The sequence below is a fragment of the Bombyx mandarina genome, chromosome 08 (assembly GCF_030267445.1).
Source record: "Bombyx mandarina strain Sakado chromosome 08, ASM3026744v2".
In the NCBI taxonomy this organism is placed as follows: Eukaryota; Metazoa; Arthropoda; class Insecta; order Lepidoptera; family Bombycidae; genus Bombyx; species Bombyx mandarina.
The window spans coordinates 4,972,192-4,993,628 of NC_143215.1; the positions used below are offsets into that span (position 1 = coordinate 4,972,192).

Genomic DNA, 21,437 nt, shown 5'->3' on the forward strand with positions numbered 1-21,437 from the left:
AACTATATATTAAATAATTCAGTTCCACACGCTATGGAGTCCACAAACTTGTCTCCATTGATGAATTTGCTTTAAAACAATAAGAATAATGTTATTCAAAAATATTTTATTGAAGCATAACTTAAGGCAGTGGCTGATGAAACTAATTAGCACTGGTGAGAATATCAATAAAACCATCGTATTTTTACATATCCAAAGTACCGAGTACCGTCTATAAAATTATTATTTATCTAAAAAATAACTGAATTGAGACGAAAATCGTTATTATCTTAATGTGTGATGGTGATAATCAATAATCTCCCCTCCACGGTGTTTCGCGAGCGCTATGACCTATCCCTCTTAAAACGAGGCTTGTGGAGGGTACTGAACGCTAGGCAGTGGCTTGGCTCTGCCCCTGTTATTGCTGAAGTCCATAGGCGACGATAACCACTCACCATCAGGTGGGCCGTATGCCCGTCTGCCTACAGGGGCAATAAAAAAAATATATTAGAGTGAATTTCCTAGCTTAAATTAGTGATATTAGATTTAAGCGATAGCATTCTCTTTACACAGCTTGGCAATATGGTGCGCTGCAACAGCGGCACGACGCGACAACGTTGCTATGTCGTCTCCAGTCGCCAGACGTATGTTGAAGGCATGCAGTCTACACGCACCGGGCATCATCTTGCCTATCACTCTGTCACGATTAAGATATTCGAAAAATAAACATCACACGTATCTGAATGTGTCGCAGTTTTATTTTCCTACCTAGCCTGATGGTCTTGGGAGACCATATCAGCTCAACCGGGCGATTAGGTGAGCTCACGGGGCTCAAACCTGACGCTGTTGCTAACACGAACACTAGCAAGAGCCGTGCTTCGCAGAATCTACCAGCGGATCGGAAACGCGACCCACTGAGAAGATCCGGCGAGAAACTCAGTGGGTTGTGTCAGTGGGTTAATTTACTCACCGAGCCCTTCGTCGCAAGCGACAGGTTCGAACGATGACCGATGTGTCGCACCTATGACGAACTATTGTTGTTGAGTTGGATATTTTTACTTAGTGACGTTTATAAAAATGATCAAGGCATCGTCCATGTTAATAATAGGTTAAGTAGTGTAATTATTTAATGTATATTGTAAGTAAAATTATTTCCTTTCATTCAAAGTTAGATTAGTTTTCGTTATAATGTTGTTTTGTCCTATAGTTATAAGGAACATTGTGTACAAACTCAGCACATCTGTCTTGTCTGGTCGTCTATCTAGTTTTTTACTTGGTGTTATTTTTTGTGAATATTTTTGCTTGTAATGTGTATTGTGTACCTAATAAATAAAAAAATTAAAATAAATTGCGAAACGTGAACGAGGAAATATGATGAAGTGTACACGAGTGCTTTTTAAAAGTTACGGTTGCATCTAATCGTAGTTCCCGAACACTCGATGAATAAGGGTACTTGAGCCGATAAAGTAAAATATTTATAAAATGAACCCGATTTTAGCAACTTTTAAATTTTACAGGTGTGCGATTTTACTAACGTATCATATGGAATTGAAAAAAAAAGTGGGTGTCAGCTCAGACGCGCGATTGGAGTCTGATATTTGAATACGATTTCTTACACCTCTCTTCATTGAAAATTATCATTATTTAAATAATTTAATTAAAGACGAAACACCTCGACTTACCTTTGAGTAACCCAAGAATATTTTCTACAAATTACAAGTGTCTAGGTTCTTGTAAACTAACGTTATTATAGTGTTCACTCACCTTACTGTGCAGGGTGGATTCAGTTCAGGTAGTAAGAAATCAGTTTCGTAATACACGATCTGCATAGCCGGGCCATTATCGTCTCTAATGACTAGGTTTTTAGCATTGTATTCGCCGGGCCTTATACTTACACATTTGGCTGTAAATAACTATTTATTTAACTCTCATCCCAATTCTTGATTTCAGTACTACTGGTAGACACTATTGTGGTAGGCGGCAAATGACGTTTTAATGTTTAACTAGTGGTCCCCCGGTAGTCGAAATTGGACTAAAATTTTTTGAAAGTTTGAACATTATTATAGTTCTATTATCAAATACTATTATTTTACTACCTATAATCACAGATTTCGCTAAGACTACATTATAAATAAATAATATTAAAGACAAACAATATTAATCTATGCTCAAGACTCTATGACCACAGACTTAATAACAAAAGGTTGAAAATAAACGAAGAGTATATATGCATGTGTTTGTGTGTGTGTCAAATATATGGTAGTGTGTATCATGTTTCTTTTATTGATCTATTGTATTTTTTAAGGATAATTAAAAAAAGATTTGCATTCTGCACTTCTCTATAACTTAGGAAATTTCATACTCCTCCATCCGCACATTTTTTTGCTTCACGCATTAATACATAAATATTCGGTGTCCCCTAAATTCGTCATCCCGTTTAAGTTAAAAATAAAAACACATTTGATATAGGAAAAATGGAGAGGAAAAATAGAGGAAAAATAGAGCTATAGAGAGAATAAAATTATTTTAACCAACATTAGAAAAAATTGTGATATAGATTAATGTGATTTTAACACGGCTATCTGATGTGGAGTATTCATTAATAAACTTACCGACAATTTCGTAAAACACCAAGATTCCGATATCTTGAAGAGATTTGTGCCATTTAAGCACCTTTTCAACAGGACCGGAGAAAGCCCGGGGCCCGCTTTTGTATAGAGCCTGAATTGTACCGTTTGTTATTATAATAACCCTATATTTTGTGGATAAGGGTTAATGAAAGGGTGTAAATAGGTACTTAGTATCTAATTTTGTCTTTATGAGCTAGAACTCGTGAAATAGGTATTACGTTTCTCGTCTGGTTTTAGTTCGTTTTCAACTTTCCCTCGAGGGAACAGAGTTGGTATTACCGAAGAAAATCGGAGTATTCCACAGTACGAGTTAATCTTGTTACATTTTAGATTACAATTACGCAATCTAATTTAGCTCGTCTAGTTATAACTTAATAAGTTATATATGTTTTTTTAAATAATTGGAACGAAGTTCCTTACGGCAGGCTTGGAGGAGATAGGGATTTTGCTGCGCGACCGAACTGAAAAAAATGTGATAGTAAAAACCGTAAGAAAAAGTCCGTGGAATAAGGCCTTGTTTTCCGCACAGCGATATTTCACCACGCGATTTTTTTCTCGTAATTTTTTTTATTTTTATATATGGAACTTCGTTCCTATCCTGTGTCCCACGACACCACACATCTTTTTTTTAATGTACTTGATCGAGACAGGCAAGACAAACAGTGTTACGAAATTTCAAATAAAAACGTTTTTATTCAAATAGTCCTTCTTAGGCGCTTTTAACTGGACATGACTACTAATGCGGAATACAATTTACCACTGAGAAGAATCTGCACAAAACTTAGGACTTGCTCTTTACTTATAATTAACTTTAGTTGTGCTAATGCGTACCTGCCTTCATAAAATGTAAATATATAATACGCTCAAATTATACAAAACTTATTGTTTCTGTCATAACCGAAATACTGCTAATAAGTTATTAAATATTATACATAGGAAGCATTTTTTATTTCTATACTTTCAGCTAATTCAACACTTTTATTCTGTAAAGGACATTACGGTTTTTCATCTGAAACCACTTTTTTCTGTAAAACAAAAAGAGACAGGGAGAACGGATATTGCATCGAGCACCAGCCGACAAAGAGGCTGCCTCTTTGTTAATCTACCTCTTCATATCTACTTGGCTATTATTACATTGCCTATATCAATCTTTTCAGCTCGTATTGCTAGCGATCATAAAAGTTATCGTTTAAAAGCTGAATTTTGTTTTATCTTTATTTTTAAATGGAATTTAATTTCGCTTTGATACATTGATTGACGCAATTTTAATATATATAATTAAGATTTAGTGTTGTGCATAAATTGTGGATTATTTTCGCGGTAAAAATAAGCGTTTTACGAAATTTAAAACAATTATTATTTTTCTCTAAAATACTCTGAACATGCCTACCCAATTTTTATGAAAATATGTTGAAAAAACAAGGTGAACATACCCAATTCAACTTTTGTTTTATGATAAACTTTATTAAACCTAACGATTACTTTTTGACAATGAATAATGATAGCGAAGGGTTTGCACGCGAGCTTATGAAAAACAGAACTGCATTTCAGGACCCATTTAAATTGTGTCGACGTCGTCTGATTTACTATGTCACCCTTTTCGATTGTGATAAATTATGCGCCAGTGACAAGTTGAAAGTATTGTTTATAAAGACTTAGGGTAGTATTGATAAGTTTCGTGGTTAGTAAGCGAAAATTATCAAAGCTTTGTTGAAAATTAGCTTTATTGTTTTCCTACCTATTTCTTGGTAGACTAAGGGGCTCACAAGAAGAGCTCACGGGCTCAACTTGGGGTATTTGCTAACACAAGCAGTAGCACACAACAGCAGTGTTTTGCAGAATCTACTGGCGAGATCTGGCGAGAGTCTCAGTGGGCAGAATTGGCTATTTTTAGTGTGCTTAATGGATAGGCCCGTGATCCCACCTTGTTTAATTGATTAATGGAGCCCATAAAGATCACAACGTGAACAACGCTACACACCTTGAGATATGAGGTCGAAATTTAGATTCTATTGAATAACAGCTGCCGCACCGCTCACCAACCCAGAATGAAAATACTTAGCGACAATAATAAGCAGAATGGATCTACCTACCCGTACTGGAACACAATTAATATTTCAGATTGACCTGTTCAAGTGCTCTTTTTAGATATTAGATTCTTGTAAAATATAAATGAATTGAAACATGAGTTGAAACATCGAGTTAGTTCGACTTCATGATCCCTAAACGACTCAGTGAGGAGAGCTCTGAGGAATTGTTTGATAAACTTTCCTCCACGCCGTTTCCTGAGCACTATGACATGTCCTCCTTCGAGCGAGGCTTGCGGAGGGATATCACAAGCCCGCGCGATAAGCAACGACAACCCTGCCTACTTGTGTTGCAATGCAATTGTATTGAAATTTTATTTTGTCTCAAGGTCAGCCGCAAGAGGATAGGTGGCCAGTACAAAAAAAAATTATAATGTAAAACACACCTAAATTCCTTGTTTCAACATTCAAAATTATTTTGTGATCAGCTATTTGTCAAATTGTCTAATATATAAAATTCTCGTGTCACAATGTTCGTTCCCATACTCCTCCGAAACCGCTTGACCGATTCTCATGAAATTTTTTATGCATATTCAGTAAGCCTGAGAATCGGCTACTATCTATTTTTCATACCCCTAAGTGATTAGGGTTGTCCACCCCTAACATATTTTTTTTTTATTTGGACAATATTTTTTTTGTTATTATGAGGTATTATGTGGTTGAATGAGGTTTTGTTATTTTTATTATATATTCCCTCATCGTTCACAGCACTACATACCTCTTTCACTCATTTATCACATCCTTACACACTTACAATAAGTTCGTTTTTTTTCTACACTAGAAATTCCCTAGAAATCTTATATAAGGCAAAAAAAATGTTTGCCGGGTCAGCTAGTTATTCTATAAAATAATGAGAAGTGAATCATAAATTCTGGTCAACCTACTTGTAATTTGTCGGAGCGCGACATTATTTTCTTCTGCGGCTCTTCCTTCGGCGGGTTTATTTCAGTTGCTTGTTTTGCAGGTACTGCAAAAGCATTATGGTTTGTTTGTTTGTTTTCACTTTGATTTAGCGCATAGTTAGAAGCATAGCATAGCTATAGAGTATAAATATATTTTTTTTTGTTAAAACCTACCCAGTTTGCTAGAATGGTTTGTTAAAAAATCGCGATTATAAACCTTGCTCTTACAGAAGTATTTTTTAACAAAAATGTTAGCACGAACGAAATAATCTATACTAATACATAAATCTACAGTGGTTTTTACGGATATTCCGTTATAACTACTGAATCATGCATCCGATTGACTTGAAACTTGGTATCCATGTAGTAAATACATGTACTTAATGGATAGGTTAATATTTATATGCGTGTTGGACTCCCTACACCAGTTGCGGGGGCGTTAATGATGAGAATCTTTGTGGGGGTGAGAAATAATAATGTTAATTTTAAATGCCCAGCGAAGCGGACGGGTACAGCTAGTAACATTTAAAGTTGTGGAGTATATAGTATATTAAAAAAAAGACGTGTGGCACTCGGAGACTGCCGCGGTAAAGCTATTGCATAGCATTTTTATCAACTTATGCAATTATAAATCGACAATAATAATTTAATATTAAAACAACAATAAAATAAGATCCGGCGAGAAACTCAGTGGGCTAACTTACAATGAATCTGCTACATTGTGAGTACTCCATTTTGACCGCGCACTCACTAGAGGGCGCTACATGGGATAGAGACACGCCTTTGGATGGTAGTTCTAACTCTCATACGCCCAGAATCAACGGTTTAGCTAGTTTATTTTTAATGCCACTCCAATCACTGAATGAGTAGTAGGAGTAGTAATAAAATTCTTCGACTAAGCGATAGATATTGGCACGCCCAACGCATTGTAATGTGATATAATTTTCTATTTTACAATTCCGTTTGTTGCCGATAAATGGCGCTTGACGAAAAAGCTGAATCGCGCTATCGTTGTGTTACCCACGAAGTTATATCACATATTTTGATAGTAAATAAATCGGTGTTAAGACTTCTTACTTTAAACACTAAACAAGCACAACGTGTGAATATGTTGAACGCGAGCTACATAGAAGAGAAGGCGTATTGAGGGGTGGAAGGTTTTTTTCGTTACGGAGTTTCATGATTCCGCTCTCAAGCCGCGCTCAAAGCCCGCGATAAAATCTATGCAATAGCTTAATAATTTATCCTGTTAAATAGTACGAACTAACTATGATAGCATCACAGAAATAACTGTTTGATTCTGTAACCTACAGAGGGTTTTGCAACGCGAAGTTCGTCTTGCCGAGACGAGAATACCGAGTAATGAGCTTGTTATACGGGCTTGGGGGTTTAGCTTCACGGACTTTAGTGTACAAGCGCCCGGAATCTCCGACAACTTCGTCTACGTATCATGTTGATGCTATTAATTGTCGAGTCCCAACGGTTATTGGGTATTATAGGTAAAATCAGATAAGGTAAGTTAATTTATATTACGTACACTAATACTATAAAAGTAAAAGTTTGTTTGTTTATTAGCCAATTACGCAAGATAATATTTCGCCTAAAGATACTTGACTTGGATTAACGCAGAGAACGCGTCATGGCGCAGTGTATTTGTTATAATTAGTACGACGGTATGTTCCCTGGTTCATAAGTTTACGTACTAACGGATCTACAAATCAATTGGTGGGTTATCGACCGGAGAACAATATAATAAACTTATTCTTCTTCTTCGTGCCCTTATCCCACTCGTGGGATCGGCGTAACATGTCCACCTTTTCCTTGCAGACCTATCATACCGCATCTTTGCACTAACCTACCCTTCTCTCGCATATCCCCTTTCACAGTCCACTCTAGTATTTTTAGGACACCACCTACAACCCTAAATCAAGTACTTTCTCCCGGGAAAACGCAGCACGTGTCATTCATTCTGAATTACAAATTTGACAGCGACTAGTACTTCAATAAATATTCGCGAGTAATCGAGTCGTTTACCATCAAAGAAAATCTACATTGTTATCAAAATGAACTTCGTTAATAATAACGATGATGTGAATAAAAAAAAAAATCACTGTTTGTTTTTTAATATAATAGTTTGGTACGTCAGTGCAAATATCAAAATAAAAAAGTATATAAACTGCAGATTCTATCTTAATGAATTTTGTCAAATACGTTATCATCAAACGAAATATATTTACGTATTTCAATACCATGAAATGATCAGGAGCTTGGAATGTTTTAAATCAGTTTGCATCCCATTTGAAGATCGGCTGTTTGTTTGTTCCAACTTTAGCGGTGAGAAAACTTTTTACGCACCAAGTTATTAGTCGAAACGCTTTTAAATATTTTATTATATACAGATAGCAATAGTTACCATTTATTAAATTAATCAAAATAATTAAAACGTACTGTTTTGACGTATTTCTTGTTGATTTTCTCGTTTCATCATCTTTAAATCGTTCGCTTTTTGATCATCGATTTGTTTGAACTTCAACTGTTGCCTGGTCATTTCTAAATAAATTTATGATAATACAACGCAATATATAAAACTTTTTGTATTTTGTTGAAATAAACTAGAGTCTTTCTTGAACAGCTATGTCGAAAATTTAAATTTCGATGTGAACTAAGAACAGCTTAATAAAGTTTTTTTTAAAAACGGTCAGAAATCAAAATCGGTGGAATTTTCGAGAAATATGTAAATGATTACATATAGACTTCTAATTGATAAGTCTATTATTTGATTATTGTTTGTTGTTGCAATTAATATTTATACTTAGAATTTTTTATTTGTCTTGCCTAAATAAATATATTTAAAAATTATTTTGTAAAAAAATATATTTATTTATTTTGCCATTATAAATGCTTACAGTTGCTTTTTAATTTCGTATTACTGAGGCTGAACAATGACGTCAATATTCATTCACATGAGCGATGAGCGAGTTATTTCTTTAACAACAGAAAAAAGGATACAGTAACCCCTTTCCATCCCTACTTAAATACAATTCAGAACTTTACTACAAATAAGTTTTTCTATAACTATTTGTCCTTTTTATTATACTAATATTATCTCCCATCACAATTTAATGAACTCACCTGATCCGGCACTTGGCTTCGGCCCTCCAATAACTTCGTGCAATTGATATCGTTCTTGTCCCGTTACGTTACGGTATTTATATTCTGTACCGTAAGCAGGAATTGGACCTCTTTCGCTTTGTACCGTATGACCTATCGTTTACCCCCTTAGGATTATTAACTTTGTTTGTCGCTGTTACAACATTTCTATTAACCAAGATACATAAACCAAGCTTGCTCTTTATCGGGATGCTTACTATTTATATATTATTTACATTTAAGTTACTTATATCAGTATCCCACATTATAGGGAATGCCAGTTTAGGGTCATTTAATAATGTGTGGTTTATGCTCGTCTATTTATTATTATTTATAGGCTTTATGTGCAGAGCTTGAACATCATAGCGTGAAATATCTGAACATAATTATATCTACATGAATATATTAAAATGTATACGCGAGAACGATGTAAATCAATCACACTTCAAAGTACAATTAATGATAGCTTCATAGTAAAAATAAACAGAACTGTGGTAGCAACCTGAGCTCAGAAGTGATGCTACTGAGTTATTTAAGATGTGGTTCTTTCATTGTAGAACTCATTCGTGAGCACTCTAAGTAATTCTTTACTTAGAATAATTTGTACCGGCCTTAAGGTTGAACCATGACCTATTGATTTGATTACACTTGATATTTACTGGTGGTGGGACCTCTTGTGAGTCCGCACGGGTAGGTACCACCACCCCGCCTATTTCTGCCGTGAAGCAGTAATGCTTTTCGGTTTGAAGGTTGGGAGAGCCGTTGTAACTATACTGAGGCCTTAGAACTCTTATCTGAAGATGGGTGGCGGCATTTACGTTGAAGATGTTTATGGTCTCCGGTGACCATTTAACACCAGGTGGGCCATGAGCTCTTCCACCCAATTATGTAATAAAAAAACACAAAATAAAAATTACTCGAGACTTATGTGCATTAAGATATCCGTTGATTGTTCAGTAACCTATCAGATCTAAACAACAATTTTATTAAAGTAATTAACATATCCGTCCTAAAGATTGCATAGGACTTTTACCTGAAACTATAAAATGAGCACCACTATCAGCGTAGTTCGCCAAATACCTAGGATCAATTCCGGACATTTGTCTATGATCAATTCCGTGCTGTGAATGAAATAGATACCTTGAGGCCTTACATCAAATAACATAAAATACAGTTAACTATAATAATTAAAACTACTTTTACGGTTGCTTTCTAGAATACCACAATAATCGAATGTCCACAACAACACCTTAGTCATCCGTGACCACGATAACTGAATTTATTCGAATCCTTGGTAATAACTGGTGGTAGGACGTCTTGTAAGTCCGTACGGGTGTATATCACCACCCCTGACGTGAAGCAGTAGGTACCTAATGCGCTTCGGTTTGAAGGATGGTGCAGCCTTTGTACTGTACAAAACGAAACCTTAGAACTCATGTCTCGAGGTGGATGACTTTTCCGTTGTACAGGTCTATGGGCTCTGGTAACCACTTAACACCAGGTGACCCGTGAGCTAGCCCACCCATCAAAGCAAAAAAAAAACTTAAAGTCAATAAAAAACGCAATCGTAGAAGTAGTTTTAACAATTTTTAACAACTCGTGAAGACCCAAGAAAATACTATACAGTTTACTAGAAGGGTTGAGAGCGAGCGCATTACTCCCACGTAGTGCCATCTAGTAGAAATATAGTCATGTCTGCGGTGTGTCATATCTTTTGTCGACTTGATTTAACATTATAATAATATCATACCATTTGCTCGTTATAATAATAACGTTTAAAAGTATTTGGCGACCAAAAAGGCCACTATCGCATATATTTAGGTAGGAAAAACTTCAACCTATTTGGAAGAAGTCGAAAAAGAAAATACAAGGATGAAAAAAATTACTTGTAGAAGGGTTTTGTAAAAATTGGTTGAGAGATAAATAAAAGACACTATTTAGGTACGTTTCATTAAAGAAACCCTATATGAAAGGTCTTTAAGTACATATTTATTGAACGTTTCGTGAAGGTGGGTCTAAAACGGTTAGTATTTTCTTATATCAAGACTCGTTCTTAGAGTTTGTCTTAAGTTCTGGGATTTTGTTCTGGTGTTGTTTGTTGGATGATTGTTTTGTAAAACGTGTCTGGATGCGTAAACACACATTTGCAAATGCATAAAACAAGTTTACTTGCATTGATTGTCGGGGAAGAGAATGCTTGCGGAGGATTAATTATTTGAGGCCCAATAAATCCCGGTCGTGGAATTCCTTGACCGACTGGATAATCATTGATCGTGTACGGTCCGTAGTAAACATTATCTGAACTGAAGTATGAAATATAATATTATAATTCCTTTGTTTTAGTTATTACATGTTAATGTTAAGATATTTTTAATGCAAATATACCTGACACCTTAATTTCCGTGCTGTAATTAGTAGGAGTAGTAGGAGTAATGTAGGACACCTAGTGTGGTTCTTTCGAGTGATCTTCAAATCAAGCGAATCCATACCATTTTTTTTATTGGTACGTTAAACAAAACCAAATAAATGTAACATGAGTGTAATTTGCTGCTTTCTGCCGCTAAGCATTGATACTTTTCTATTCGAAGGCTAGGTCGGTCGGTACATTTTACAATTGAGACGTGGATCTCATGTCATATTCGCGGCGTGATGTCAATGGTAATCATGTCATGATGTCTATGGGCTCTGGTGATCACGGCCAAGCGAGCCGTGAGGTCAATCACCCGTCTAAACAATAAAAATAACAGAACACGTACTAGCAGTGCTCAGTGTGCTTAGAACGAGTTTTTTAACGTTCTCGATAGCGTAAAAGTTATTCCAAATTGGTATGCAGTTGGAACAGCGTCCCTAGCGGTAAACTTAGGCAACCCTTAATCCTTACAAATTTGAGTTAACTTTTACGCTATCGAGAACATTAAAAAATTCGCACTAAGCACAGGAGCAACTCAACTTACACGATGAAAGAATAACCGTATCGCGTGTGTATCGCGAGGAGGGGCGGGATTTGCTAACAGTTAGCCGATTGCTACAGCCGACCGCCTCCAAAGGAGACCTAACAACTTAAGAGTAGCTGCTTCGCGAATTAATCTACTACCGGATCGGAATCGCGACCCGCTGAGAAGATCCGGTGAGAAATTCAGCGGGCTGATGCTTAGGTTAGGTTGTACGTCGAACTCTTTGCCTAGTTCGACGAGTACGGCTACCGGAGTCTATACTCCTGCTGTTAGAGCGGAAGGCGTCTAACCCTAATCCTTGCAGGGTTATTGGATCTGATGGATCCGTAAAGACGTGTCTAGGGCGACGACGGTGACTGGCTCCTGCGTGATCAGGATGCGGGGAGTAGTCAGCGGCGGCAACGATAAGGCGATTATCATGACGCATTGCCTTATCGAAGTTACGTTCCGACGCCGACTTGATGTATTTTCTGATCAATTCGAGAGTTATTTTTCACAATTCGTGTTTCTGTATCATTAAAGTAAATTAGTAATTACTCTGTTCATTACACAGATGAAATAATTATTTATCACTTAATTAATTGTACAAAATATAAATAGAGTGTTGTTAACAATAAAATTTTAAATGGATTAGTATGACTCAGCAATATGCCAACACGCCGACATAAAATGTCGCTAGTTTATTTTATAGAACACCCTGAAATATACTAAACAATACCATGGCTATTTATGATGATTAAGCCGGTCCACATAAAGTTAGGTATAAAGTTAAACATAAAACGTTTTAGTTAAATAATTACATTCTAAAATGGATACATAAACGAAGTTGATAGAAATAAATAGAGATGAAAAGACTTACATGGCATTCCCTCCAACGTTTCCTGAAAACGATAGGATTTGGTTTCCTGGCGGATAGTCTAAAACATTATTTAATATATCAATCTATTTGTCTATCTATGTAACATTTTTTAATTATGTAAATCTTGAAGTAAATTAAACGATAATAATAAAATTATAAATAAATCCCACCTGTGGCATTGCGAGGTTCCCGTATTACGTATCTATCCATGGGGTTATTTTTGTTTGAGTTTTATTAGCTCACTATTTCGGCGACGACTCAAAACAAACTAAAAAGAACTGTGTAATTACAACGAAAGACAAATTTCAAAATAAATCAAGAATAGGTAAATAAAAACAAATTTGGCGCCAAAACAAGCTCTTTTTTAAGCATGGCAATAAACTATATTTTTAAATCATAATCATAATTTATTGTCAACTTTAAAGAAATATTACGACTTAAGTAGTTGAGAAATTTTAATAAGTTTCAGATTTTATTGACTTTCTTGTAAATTGACCTTTGGGATTCTAATTAACTGGATCAGCTGTAAGACTGATTGAGCTTTTGAGGATAGTTTGCTTTCTAAATCTTTGCTCCATTGTTTTGACGTTGACATCTTTGAATGTTATTCGATAGTGAAGCACGTTTCTTTCACAATCGAAATCAAATAAGTAATCGATTAAATGATTTGAATTGCAATAATCTCAAATTGAAATCCTATATAAATCGTGTGCGGACAAACGATTTTTATTATGACAAAATTACATCGGGATTAAAAATTTTACACTATTTTGATACAAAGAAGGTATTATTCTCGTTACTGATTTTATTGGGATCCGATAACCACTTAAGGTCAGGTCAGCAGTAGACTCGTGCTGAAATTTTTAAGAACAGGGCAAAATAAAAATTTAAGTAGAACCGAAAATTTAATAAAAAATGAACGGATGCGATTAAAACTTATTGAATAAAAATTAGGGCTGCACTACATGTATTATTAACCACAACTCTATATTTACTTTTCCTTTAGGTCAACAACTAATTATTTAATATTTAGTGTTTATGTATAATGTACCTATGTACGCACTTAACTTAAAGTAAAAGTGTGATATTTTAAATATTTTTAAATATTAAACGGAATTGAATAACATTCTATAAGATTTAATAACTTTTAGACAACTTTTAAAATTTCAATCTGTGAATCATCGAAGGGTCTTATAATATTAAAAATAATTGAGACCATAATTTTATATTTTGAAAATGGAACTCCAAGACACTTATTACAATAAATCGGAATATGTAGAAACTGTAAGTTGTTATATTTATTTGAGTCAAATTCACTCCATACTGCAGAATTTGAAACCAATCTAACTTTTAGGCCTCCGGTAATAAAGTAAGCCGACAAACAGTGCTCTGTGGCTCTCAGAATATTGTTTTACACGGTAAAGTGATCGTACAAAGTGATGCCATCATAAGAGGAGATTTGGCTAATGTTAAAACAGGCAGATTTTGTATAATCAGCAAAGGCTCCGTGATACGACCTCCTTTTAAAAAATTCAGCAAAGGGTAAGCTAGTGCTTGAATAAAAAAAAAGCGATTTAGTTATGCAATCCACGTTGCAAGTTATGCAATGCTCGTCCACCCATCTAAACAATAAAAAAAAAGTTATTGCTTTTCCACTAAACAATTAATAAAATATTAACCTTAGTTGTAGAAGAAGTAGAACTTATTTAAAATAATTTGCAATAATTGGCCTCTTTCTAGAAACTATTTTACTAATACTGTCTGATGAGCTGAGTCTAACCTTGGAAAAAAAAGTGAAGTAAATTAAGGAATTATAAAGTCTTTTACAAAAAGATAATTGGGGAGTAGTTGTCCTCGTTCAAAACATATTTCAAAAATAATTTGAGATACCAAGGTTCAGTTTTGCAAGCCAAGCATCTTCTACCCTTCTACACTTGTACATAATGAGTTACTACTTTCTTGAATTTCTGCCAGCTATTTGCACTCATACTTAAAAAAACATCAATTGCTTTTAAATGTAAATATGTTACAAAAGAACAAGTCTCAATGCTTTTCAAAATAAAATAAAAATATATCAGGACCTTTCTTAGTAATTAGACTGTATTGGGAATCATCACTAATCATTATGTTTTGATTTTGTAATAGCTGAGGATTGCATACCAATATCTCTAATAAATAATTGCTAGATGAGAATTAATGATTACCACACAGCTTATTTTGTTATGGAGAATTATATAACCAATAAAGGTTTTCTTTTTTACAGAGTCGCATTTTTTCCCTTGCAAATGGGTGATCATGTTTTTGTTGGGGAGAACACTGTTGTGAATGCAGCTGTTGTAGGCTCATACGTTTACATTGGAAAGAATGTTGTTATTGTAAGTATTTTTCTAAATACTATAGTTGAGAACCAAGACATTCATATCGTTGTAGGTAGAAAGTAACCAATTCACATGTTGATTGTTATTTTGATTCTTGACTGAATAAAATTCAACCAAAAATGAATATGGTCAATTCATAAAAAAAATTATATCTGTTCAGAAAGAAGTTAATATTAAAATAATAAACATATAATAATATATTATATTACATAATATATCCCATACAAATTCTTACATTGTATGAACAAGAAAGAAAAAATATCCCCACAATCTCAATGAAGTCTCTTTCAATGCTTGTATCTCAAAACTAAGTTAATTTTAGTCATAAATAATACTATATTTTAAACAAAGTATATTGTTACTAATAATTTATTAACTTTTATTTTCTTCCAATAAATGTAAATGACTTGATTTGATTAGGTACTGTGTTTATTTTCACATTGCTCCTAGAGCGGTGTTTATCTCGATTATTTGGAACATGCACACAGGTCATCCCCAGTGCATTTTTATTGGGGTGAGAAACTCATTCAGTATCTTTGCTAAAACATAACAATATTTATTTCGATTGACTCAGTAGTAAGCACACCTGACTTGTTCTTATAATACAGAGAATTTGAATTTGTGCAGCTTTTGTAATAAGTCGTTTAGGGCAGCGGTCAGCAACCTGTGGCATATAATATTACTTATTATTTTTCCTTATAAATTTATAAAAGCGTTGAATACATTTCAATTGTGTGTTATCTATATTTGGCTCTTTTGGTTGACAAGATTCCCGATCACTGGGCCAGGGAAATAAAAGATAATTTTCACTGGAGTTGTAATTATTTTTATTTAAAATAATTTTAGCCTGTTTCACAACATTAGCAATTCAATGAAAATATTTTAAAACCATTACAGGGTAGGAGATGTGTGCTCAAAGACTGCTGCATGATTGAAGACAACTCAGTTCTACCTGCAGAAACTATTGTCCCTTCTTTTGCAAGGTATTCAGGAAGCCCAGCACACCTGATCACTACATTACCAGAAGCAATGCCCGATCTGATGACAGAGTTTACAAAGAGTTATTATCAGCACTTCTTACCAACTACAGCTTAAGGATAAATTGAACATTTTTCCTTTCACCTAATGCCTGTTTAATTATATTTATTTAATTTAAATAAAAGTATTATTTACTCACCACAGAAATATATTTATTCCCAATCAGTATTAAACTTTAACGGTTAATGGATTTAAAGGGATTTTGCCACCAAAATCGAACCTTTAATTAAGTATGAATAAATACATATATAAATTACAATTCATTATTTTAGATTTTTTTTATTGCGTAGGTGCGTGAGCGAGCCCATCTACAACGTAAATGCGCCACCCACCTTGTTATTATAGTTATAAGTTAATAAGTTCTAAGGTCTCAATTATAGTTACAACGTCTGTCCCACCCTTCAAACCGAACGCATTACTACTTCACGGCAGAAATAGGCAGGATGGTGGTACCTACTCGCGCGGACTCACAAGAGGTCCTACCACCAGTAATTACGTAAATTATAATTTTGCGGGTTTGATTTTTATTACACGATGTTATTCTTTCACCGTGGAAGTCAATCTTGAACATTTGTTGAGTACGTATTTCATTAGAAAAATTGGAACCCGCCTGATATTCCAACACCGGTGCATCGCTCAACACGAATACACCGGACGGCTTATCCTTTAGGCCACGACGACTTTCATTAATTGAGTAGACTAGTATCAAAGCCGGCAATGTGACTTTTGGACAATTATTGGGAAATCAGAAAAACGAATTATTGACTTTGTATTCCATTGGCAGTCACAAAACTCTTCTGAACGACATCTTAGATAAATAACAGGTTAAGTATTAACCTTTATTTAATGCAGGTTTTGAACCGTATTCTTTGAAAGAGACGATTATATTCAAATCAATCTGTATTGACATATCAATAACATTTTTTTGTCCAAATGCACAGATTGCCACCTTTGATAATAGACGACTCAATTATGAATTAATGATTAATATGGGTTGACTTTTTTTTTATTGCTTCGATGGGTGGACGAGCTCACAGGCCACTTGGTGTTAAGTGGTTACTGGAGCCCATGGACATCTACAACGTAAATGCACCATCCACCTTGAGATATAAGTTCTAAGATCTCAGAATAGTTACAACGGCTACCCTACCCTTCAAACCGAAACGCATTAGTGCTTCACGGCAGAAATAGACAAGGCGATGGTACCTACCCGCGCGGACTCACAAGAGGTCCTACCACCAGTAACTCACGTCGAAGAGTTCGATGACTTCAATGAATATGGTGACGCACAGGTGTTAGCTACCTACTGCTACTAGCAGCTTCCAACCACACTGAGAGTGATTTAAAATAGTACTGAGTAAGTACTTTAGAATATTGATAGGTATTGGGACACATTTATTTTAAATTTGTTGTATGTATTTTCATATTATATGGTCTAAGCTTACGACATTTATTCTAATAGCTACAATTTTTTTTAGTGTTAAGTTGAAGATAAATTGATGATCAATTAAGTAAGTACGTAAAAAGGAAAGCAATTCAGTTTTGTTGTCTTGACACTGACATGACTCTACTCTGTCTGTGTCACAATGTTTTCCAAAAATTGTATCAAGGTGAAAGTGACAAAACGAAAAAGCTTTATCTCAACGGAGTAACTACTATTTTCAAAAAACTGTTATTATATGATATGTTCTGTGCCATGTTTTCGTTCAGAACTAATACAAAAAACTGTCGTCGTAGCTAGAATAGGAACTTTAAAATTTTTATGTGTTTCCTTTTTAGTTGTAAATTGTTGAATTCCTTTTTAAAAATAATTAGAATCAATGTAGGGAAACAGGATTGTTGTTAAATTAAATATGGAATATCATTACTCCGAAATATGTAGGCCATCCGATCATCTAACAGGTTCGTGCATTTAAGCATTTTAAATCGATATAATGAATTAAATATTGAGAAATAATATTATACCACGTATAAAAATATAATTATTGAGATTGACAGTTTAGTTGGGACATGTTTAAACACTGCTTCCACAATAACATTAAAAGCATTTCTTTTGTTTCTGTTTTTTGCCAATGACACTCTAAAAAGTTTTAATGACTATTTGTGTTTACATTATGTTGTTAAGATCAGTACTGCTGAAAAAATTAATAGAGCATTGTACTACATATTCATACTGAAATGAAAAATTTAATAGCAGTAATTGAGCATACAGGTCAACTTCCAATTTAAAAAATGCAGTAATTATTTTTAATAAACAGTAATTGTTTTGTTAAAGTTTGACTCATATATCTACAAAATGTTACCCAAAGTTGTAACATGTATAAATTCATATTAGAGATTTTTAAGAACATCTGGTTTGACTCAATAGACATGATTCCATTTTATATTTTCAGTGTAAAGTCTCTCTATTACTATCTGTTTCAATATCATATAATTAATTAACTTTACCCAGGCCTATAATAGTCATGTCCAAAGTTTCTTTAAGTACTTTTATAAAGCTGATAAGCGAGGAGTTGGGAGCAGAATAGTAGATTATATACAAATGACAAACAGTCCCAAGTGTCGTTGTGTGGCATTCCCTTGCCTAACCCGAAAGGATCATTAGATAAAGTAGAAAAATAAATCGCAGTATTTGTAACAGCCTAAACAAAATATCAATGCTTAATTACCTTAGTTGTGTCTGTTAACGCATCTAAACTATATCTTTGAATATTAGTTCAATTTAATTAAATAGTTATCTATTAAATACATTGTCTCACTCATCATTATTGCTTATCTGCTATTGGAGCTCAAAAACATAATGCAGCTAAATCAAAATTGAGGTACATTTACTGCAGATTACACACCCCCTTTCATCATTCCCACGCATGAAGGGGAATATGAAGCGCGTAACAGTGTACTCGTGGATGGAGGAGAGAGATTTGGAGTTTCGGCAGTTGTGTTCGATAAACATGAAGAGTTGATATGGATGGGGAATCAGGGTGTATGTATGTCATGTCATATGAGATATGGATGTTATATTTTCCTAATTTAAATTATCCCTAAACATTTTATTATATTTATATTGATCAATTTTCGTAAATGAAACAAATTTTGTTTGTATTGTATTGTAATGTTGTAGAAATGAGTAATATTTAGCTATTATTTAAATAATGTACACCTTGCATGTGATTTAAGTTATTTTTAAGGATTGCACACAGTGCAAAGTAATACACTATCTAATAAAACTAAACATTTACTAATTAATAGATCTGGCTTAAAATGGTGCAAATTTGAGTCTTATATAGTATTATTGATATTCAAGAGTATTGGATAAAACGTTTTAATCTCAAGATTAATCTCTTATTTATCATTATTTAAATTTCTGGTCATTTCACAGTCTACAAATAAAATAATCTGTAAAAATGTATAAAGTAACATAATAAACTAGAGATCATAAAACTAGTTTTAATTGATTGATTCTTCTGACAAAATTTTTACCATATTTTAAGTTTGAAAGTACTTCCCTACAGAATTCTAAAAATACAAATGACTAGTACAACAATAAAAAAAAGTACTAAAGATCATCTAAGAAGCATTATTAGCATATAATTATTCTTTTTATAGGGTCATGTAACATCCTACTACGGTCCAAATATGCAAAAGTACACATCATTTCAAGTACACGATACTGATGAAGTTAGAGATATTATCACTGTTGAAAAATGTATTTATGTTTTGACCAAAACAACTCTACGCCATCAGTTACGTAGAGGTATACCTAAGCACACGCACAAGTAAGTTCACGTCATTAAATCATTAAGCCATTGTTTTTGAATATTTTTTTATAATAATAGTTGCTTGAACATATTCAAAGTAATGTTCAACTCCACATACAATTGCTAAAGTATTCACTGTCAATGTTAAATTATTTATTTGTTATAATAACATGAAGTCTGATTGGTGTGGTGAATAAGTGATAATTTAGGATAGGAACTATAAAGTGAATCTTACCATCTACCTTGAAAATTAAGTGGGTCATAATCACATTGAAATAATACACATTTCCTACTTCAAACTGGAACAATGGATTGTTTGAGGTAGAAATATATATACGACCATTGACACTAAAACGTGTTATTTATCAATGTCCTACCATCATTACTCAAAATCTGTATCAGGATATAAGGAGAAGATAGATAAGGAAAAAAGGTGAGGATATTATAGGAACAGAATCCTCGAATGGACGTATGAAGAGGAAGCAAGGCTATCGCTCAAGTAGGCTGAGGTTGCATATCTGTGTTGTCCTGAATAGTATCTTAAATAAAGATTAAAACACAAAATTGTGGTTCATAACATTGCTCCTGTTAAAAAAACATTAGCTTACGATGTATAAAATGTTAAGGTACTCTAATAAAAAATGGCTAATAATACATCCAGATCACCAAACATGACAGACATGCAATGCCTGTATCAAGTGAACTCTACAAAATTATTGATGGGCGGACACCAAGACAAACTAATCGATTTGGACCTTAATAAAATGGTTGAAACTATCATTGTGAGTATTAGTCATAGAAAAAATAATAATAAACCACTTAAAGCCGAATACCCGGAGTGCTTAGTGCGAGTTTTTTAATGTTCTCGATAGCGTAAAAGTTAACTCAAATTTGTATGGAGCTGCCTGCGTTCGCCGCTAGGGGCGCTGTTCGAACTACGTACAAATTTGAGTTAACTTTTGCGCTATCGAGAACGTTAAAAAACTCGCACTAAGCACACTGCACTCTCGTGTTCTATGTATCGAACATACTCATACAAGTAAGTACAATAATGTACCATACAAGATCAAAACTATACAATAAAACTGTTTTGAATGTGATTCTAAATACGTATCAGAACATATTATTATTATTGTTTTTATATACAAGTTAAATTTTAAATGCTATTTTTGTTTTATTGATGCAATAAAAATTAAAAGTTTAAATAATTTAAATATAAAATATTAAATACTGAATTCTCAGGAAAAACAAGTGTTCTATTAACATCCATGGTCCAATGTTTCAGCCAATACAAGAGGAAGGCTGTGCGGTATTAAGAAGCGGTGGTAGCAGTCACGTCGCTTGCGGTAGTGCTAACGGCATAGTGGCGTTGCGGGATATGCGTGCTCCTACAAAAGCTGAGCATACATTCAGAGCACACACGGCTTGTCTATCTGATCTGGATATGCAAGGAGATCTGTTGCTCACATGTGGATTTACTCAGGCGTAAGTTTGGACATTCTAGAACTACCAATATCCATATAATTATTCAGTATGAGTATAATATTTTTTTCCGTGATTTGTTATTGTGATGCAGCTAGCTGTAATTTATTTAAAAAACAATGTACCCTCGTTTTTTGAACCAACTGCCGCGTCATTTATCTTATATCTTATTACCTAAATAATATGCCAATTATTAGACAGAATTTCAAATGCGCATAGC

The 21,437-nt window shown here is 34.0% G+C and overlaps 3 protein-coding genes across 7 annotated transcripts in view; 2 read left to right on the forward strand and 1 right to left on the reverse strand.

The window, feature by feature from the left end:
• Window positions 1–429: 429 nt before the first annotated feature.
• LOC149502471 (uncharacterized) lies at window positions 430–12,771 on the reverse strand. Its single transcript, XM_089728940.1, has 10 exons — window positions 12,732–12,771; window positions 12,562–12,619; window positions 10,922–11,051; window positions 9,782–9,869; window positions 8,731–8,862; window positions 8,047–8,148; window positions 5,581–5,663; window positions 2,592–2,700; window positions 1,744–1,882; window positions 430–676 (listed from the first exon to the last, which is right to left on the reverse strand). The coding sequence occupies exons 1-10, from the start codon at window positions 12,769–12,771 to the stop codon at window positions 526–528; spliced, it is 1,032 nt and encodes a 343-aa protein (XP_089585066.1). The 3' UTR covers window positions 430–525.
• Window positions 12,772–13,373: 602 nt separating this feature from the next.
• DCTN5-p25 (Dynactin 5, p25 subunit) lies at window positions 13,374–16,115 on the forward strand. The gene is made up of 5 exons (XM_089729037.1): window positions 13,374–13,392; window positions 13,713–13,845; window positions 13,916–14,103; window positions 14,825–14,936; window positions 15,837–16,115. The coding sequence occupies exons 2-5, from the start codon at window positions 13,798–13,800 to the stop codon at window positions 16,032–16,034; spliced, it is 546 nt and encodes a 181-aa protein (XP_089585163.1). The 5' UTR covers window positions 13,374–13,392; window positions 13,713–13,797; the 3' UTR covers window positions 16,035–16,115.
• A 939-nt stretch (window positions 16,116–17,054) lies between these two features.
• The window catches only part of PAN2 (PAN2-PAN3 deadenylation complex catalytic subunit PAN2), a 28,606-nt gene continuing 24,223 nt past the window's right edge, over window positions 17,055–21,437 (forward strand). The window contains exons 1-5 of one of the 5 annotated variants that reach the window (XM_089729027.1): window positions 17,055–17,879; window positions 18,815–18,960; window positions 19,584–19,753; window positions 20,397–20,517; window positions 21,021–21,220. In XM_089729027.1, coding sequence (XP_089585153.1) covers window positions 17,831–17,879; window positions 18,815–18,960; window positions 19,584–19,753; window positions 20,397–20,517; window positions 21,021–21,220 — 686 coding nt within the window. In that variant the 5' untranslated portion in view covers window positions 17,055–17,830. Of the gene's footprint in view, window positions 17,880–18,814; window positions 18,965–19,583; window positions 19,754–20,396; window positions 20,518–21,020; window positions 21,221–21,437 lie in introns of those variants that run through there. The other 4 variants (XM_089729023.1, XM_089729024.1, XM_089729026.1 and 1 more) reach the window with 4 other exon arrangements.

What these genes read in the sequence shown, in the direction of transcription:
- DCTN5-p25 (XM_089729037.1), top strand. Translation starts at nt 13,798, where the DNA reads ATGGAACTCCAAGACACTTATTACAATAAATCGGAATATGTAGAAACT. An exon ending in TTTAAAAAATTCAGCAAAGG is followed by an intron (nt 14,104 to 14,824) that starts GTAAGCTAGTGC and finishes TCTTTTTTACAG; the next exon opens with AGTCGCATTTTTTCCCTTGC. An exon ending in TTGGAAAGAATGTTGTTATT is followed by an intron (nt 14,937 to 15,836) that starts GTAAGTATTTTT and finishes AAACCATTACAG; the next exon opens with GGTAGGAGATGTGTGCTCAA.
- LOC149502471 (XM_089728940.1), bottom strand. Translation starts at nt 12,771, where the DNA reads ATGGATAGATACGTAATACGGGAACCTCGCAATGCCACAG. An exon ending in AACGTTGGAGGGAATGCCAT is followed by an intron (nt 11,052 to 12,561) that starts GTAAGTCTTTTC and finishes TTCATACTTCAG; the next exon opens with TTCAGATAATGTTTACTACG. An exon ending in TGCTCATTTTATAGTTTCAG is followed by an intron (nt 8,863 to 9,781) that starts GTAAAAGTCCTA and finishes GGTAAACGATAG; the next exon opens with GTCATACGGTACAAAGCGAA.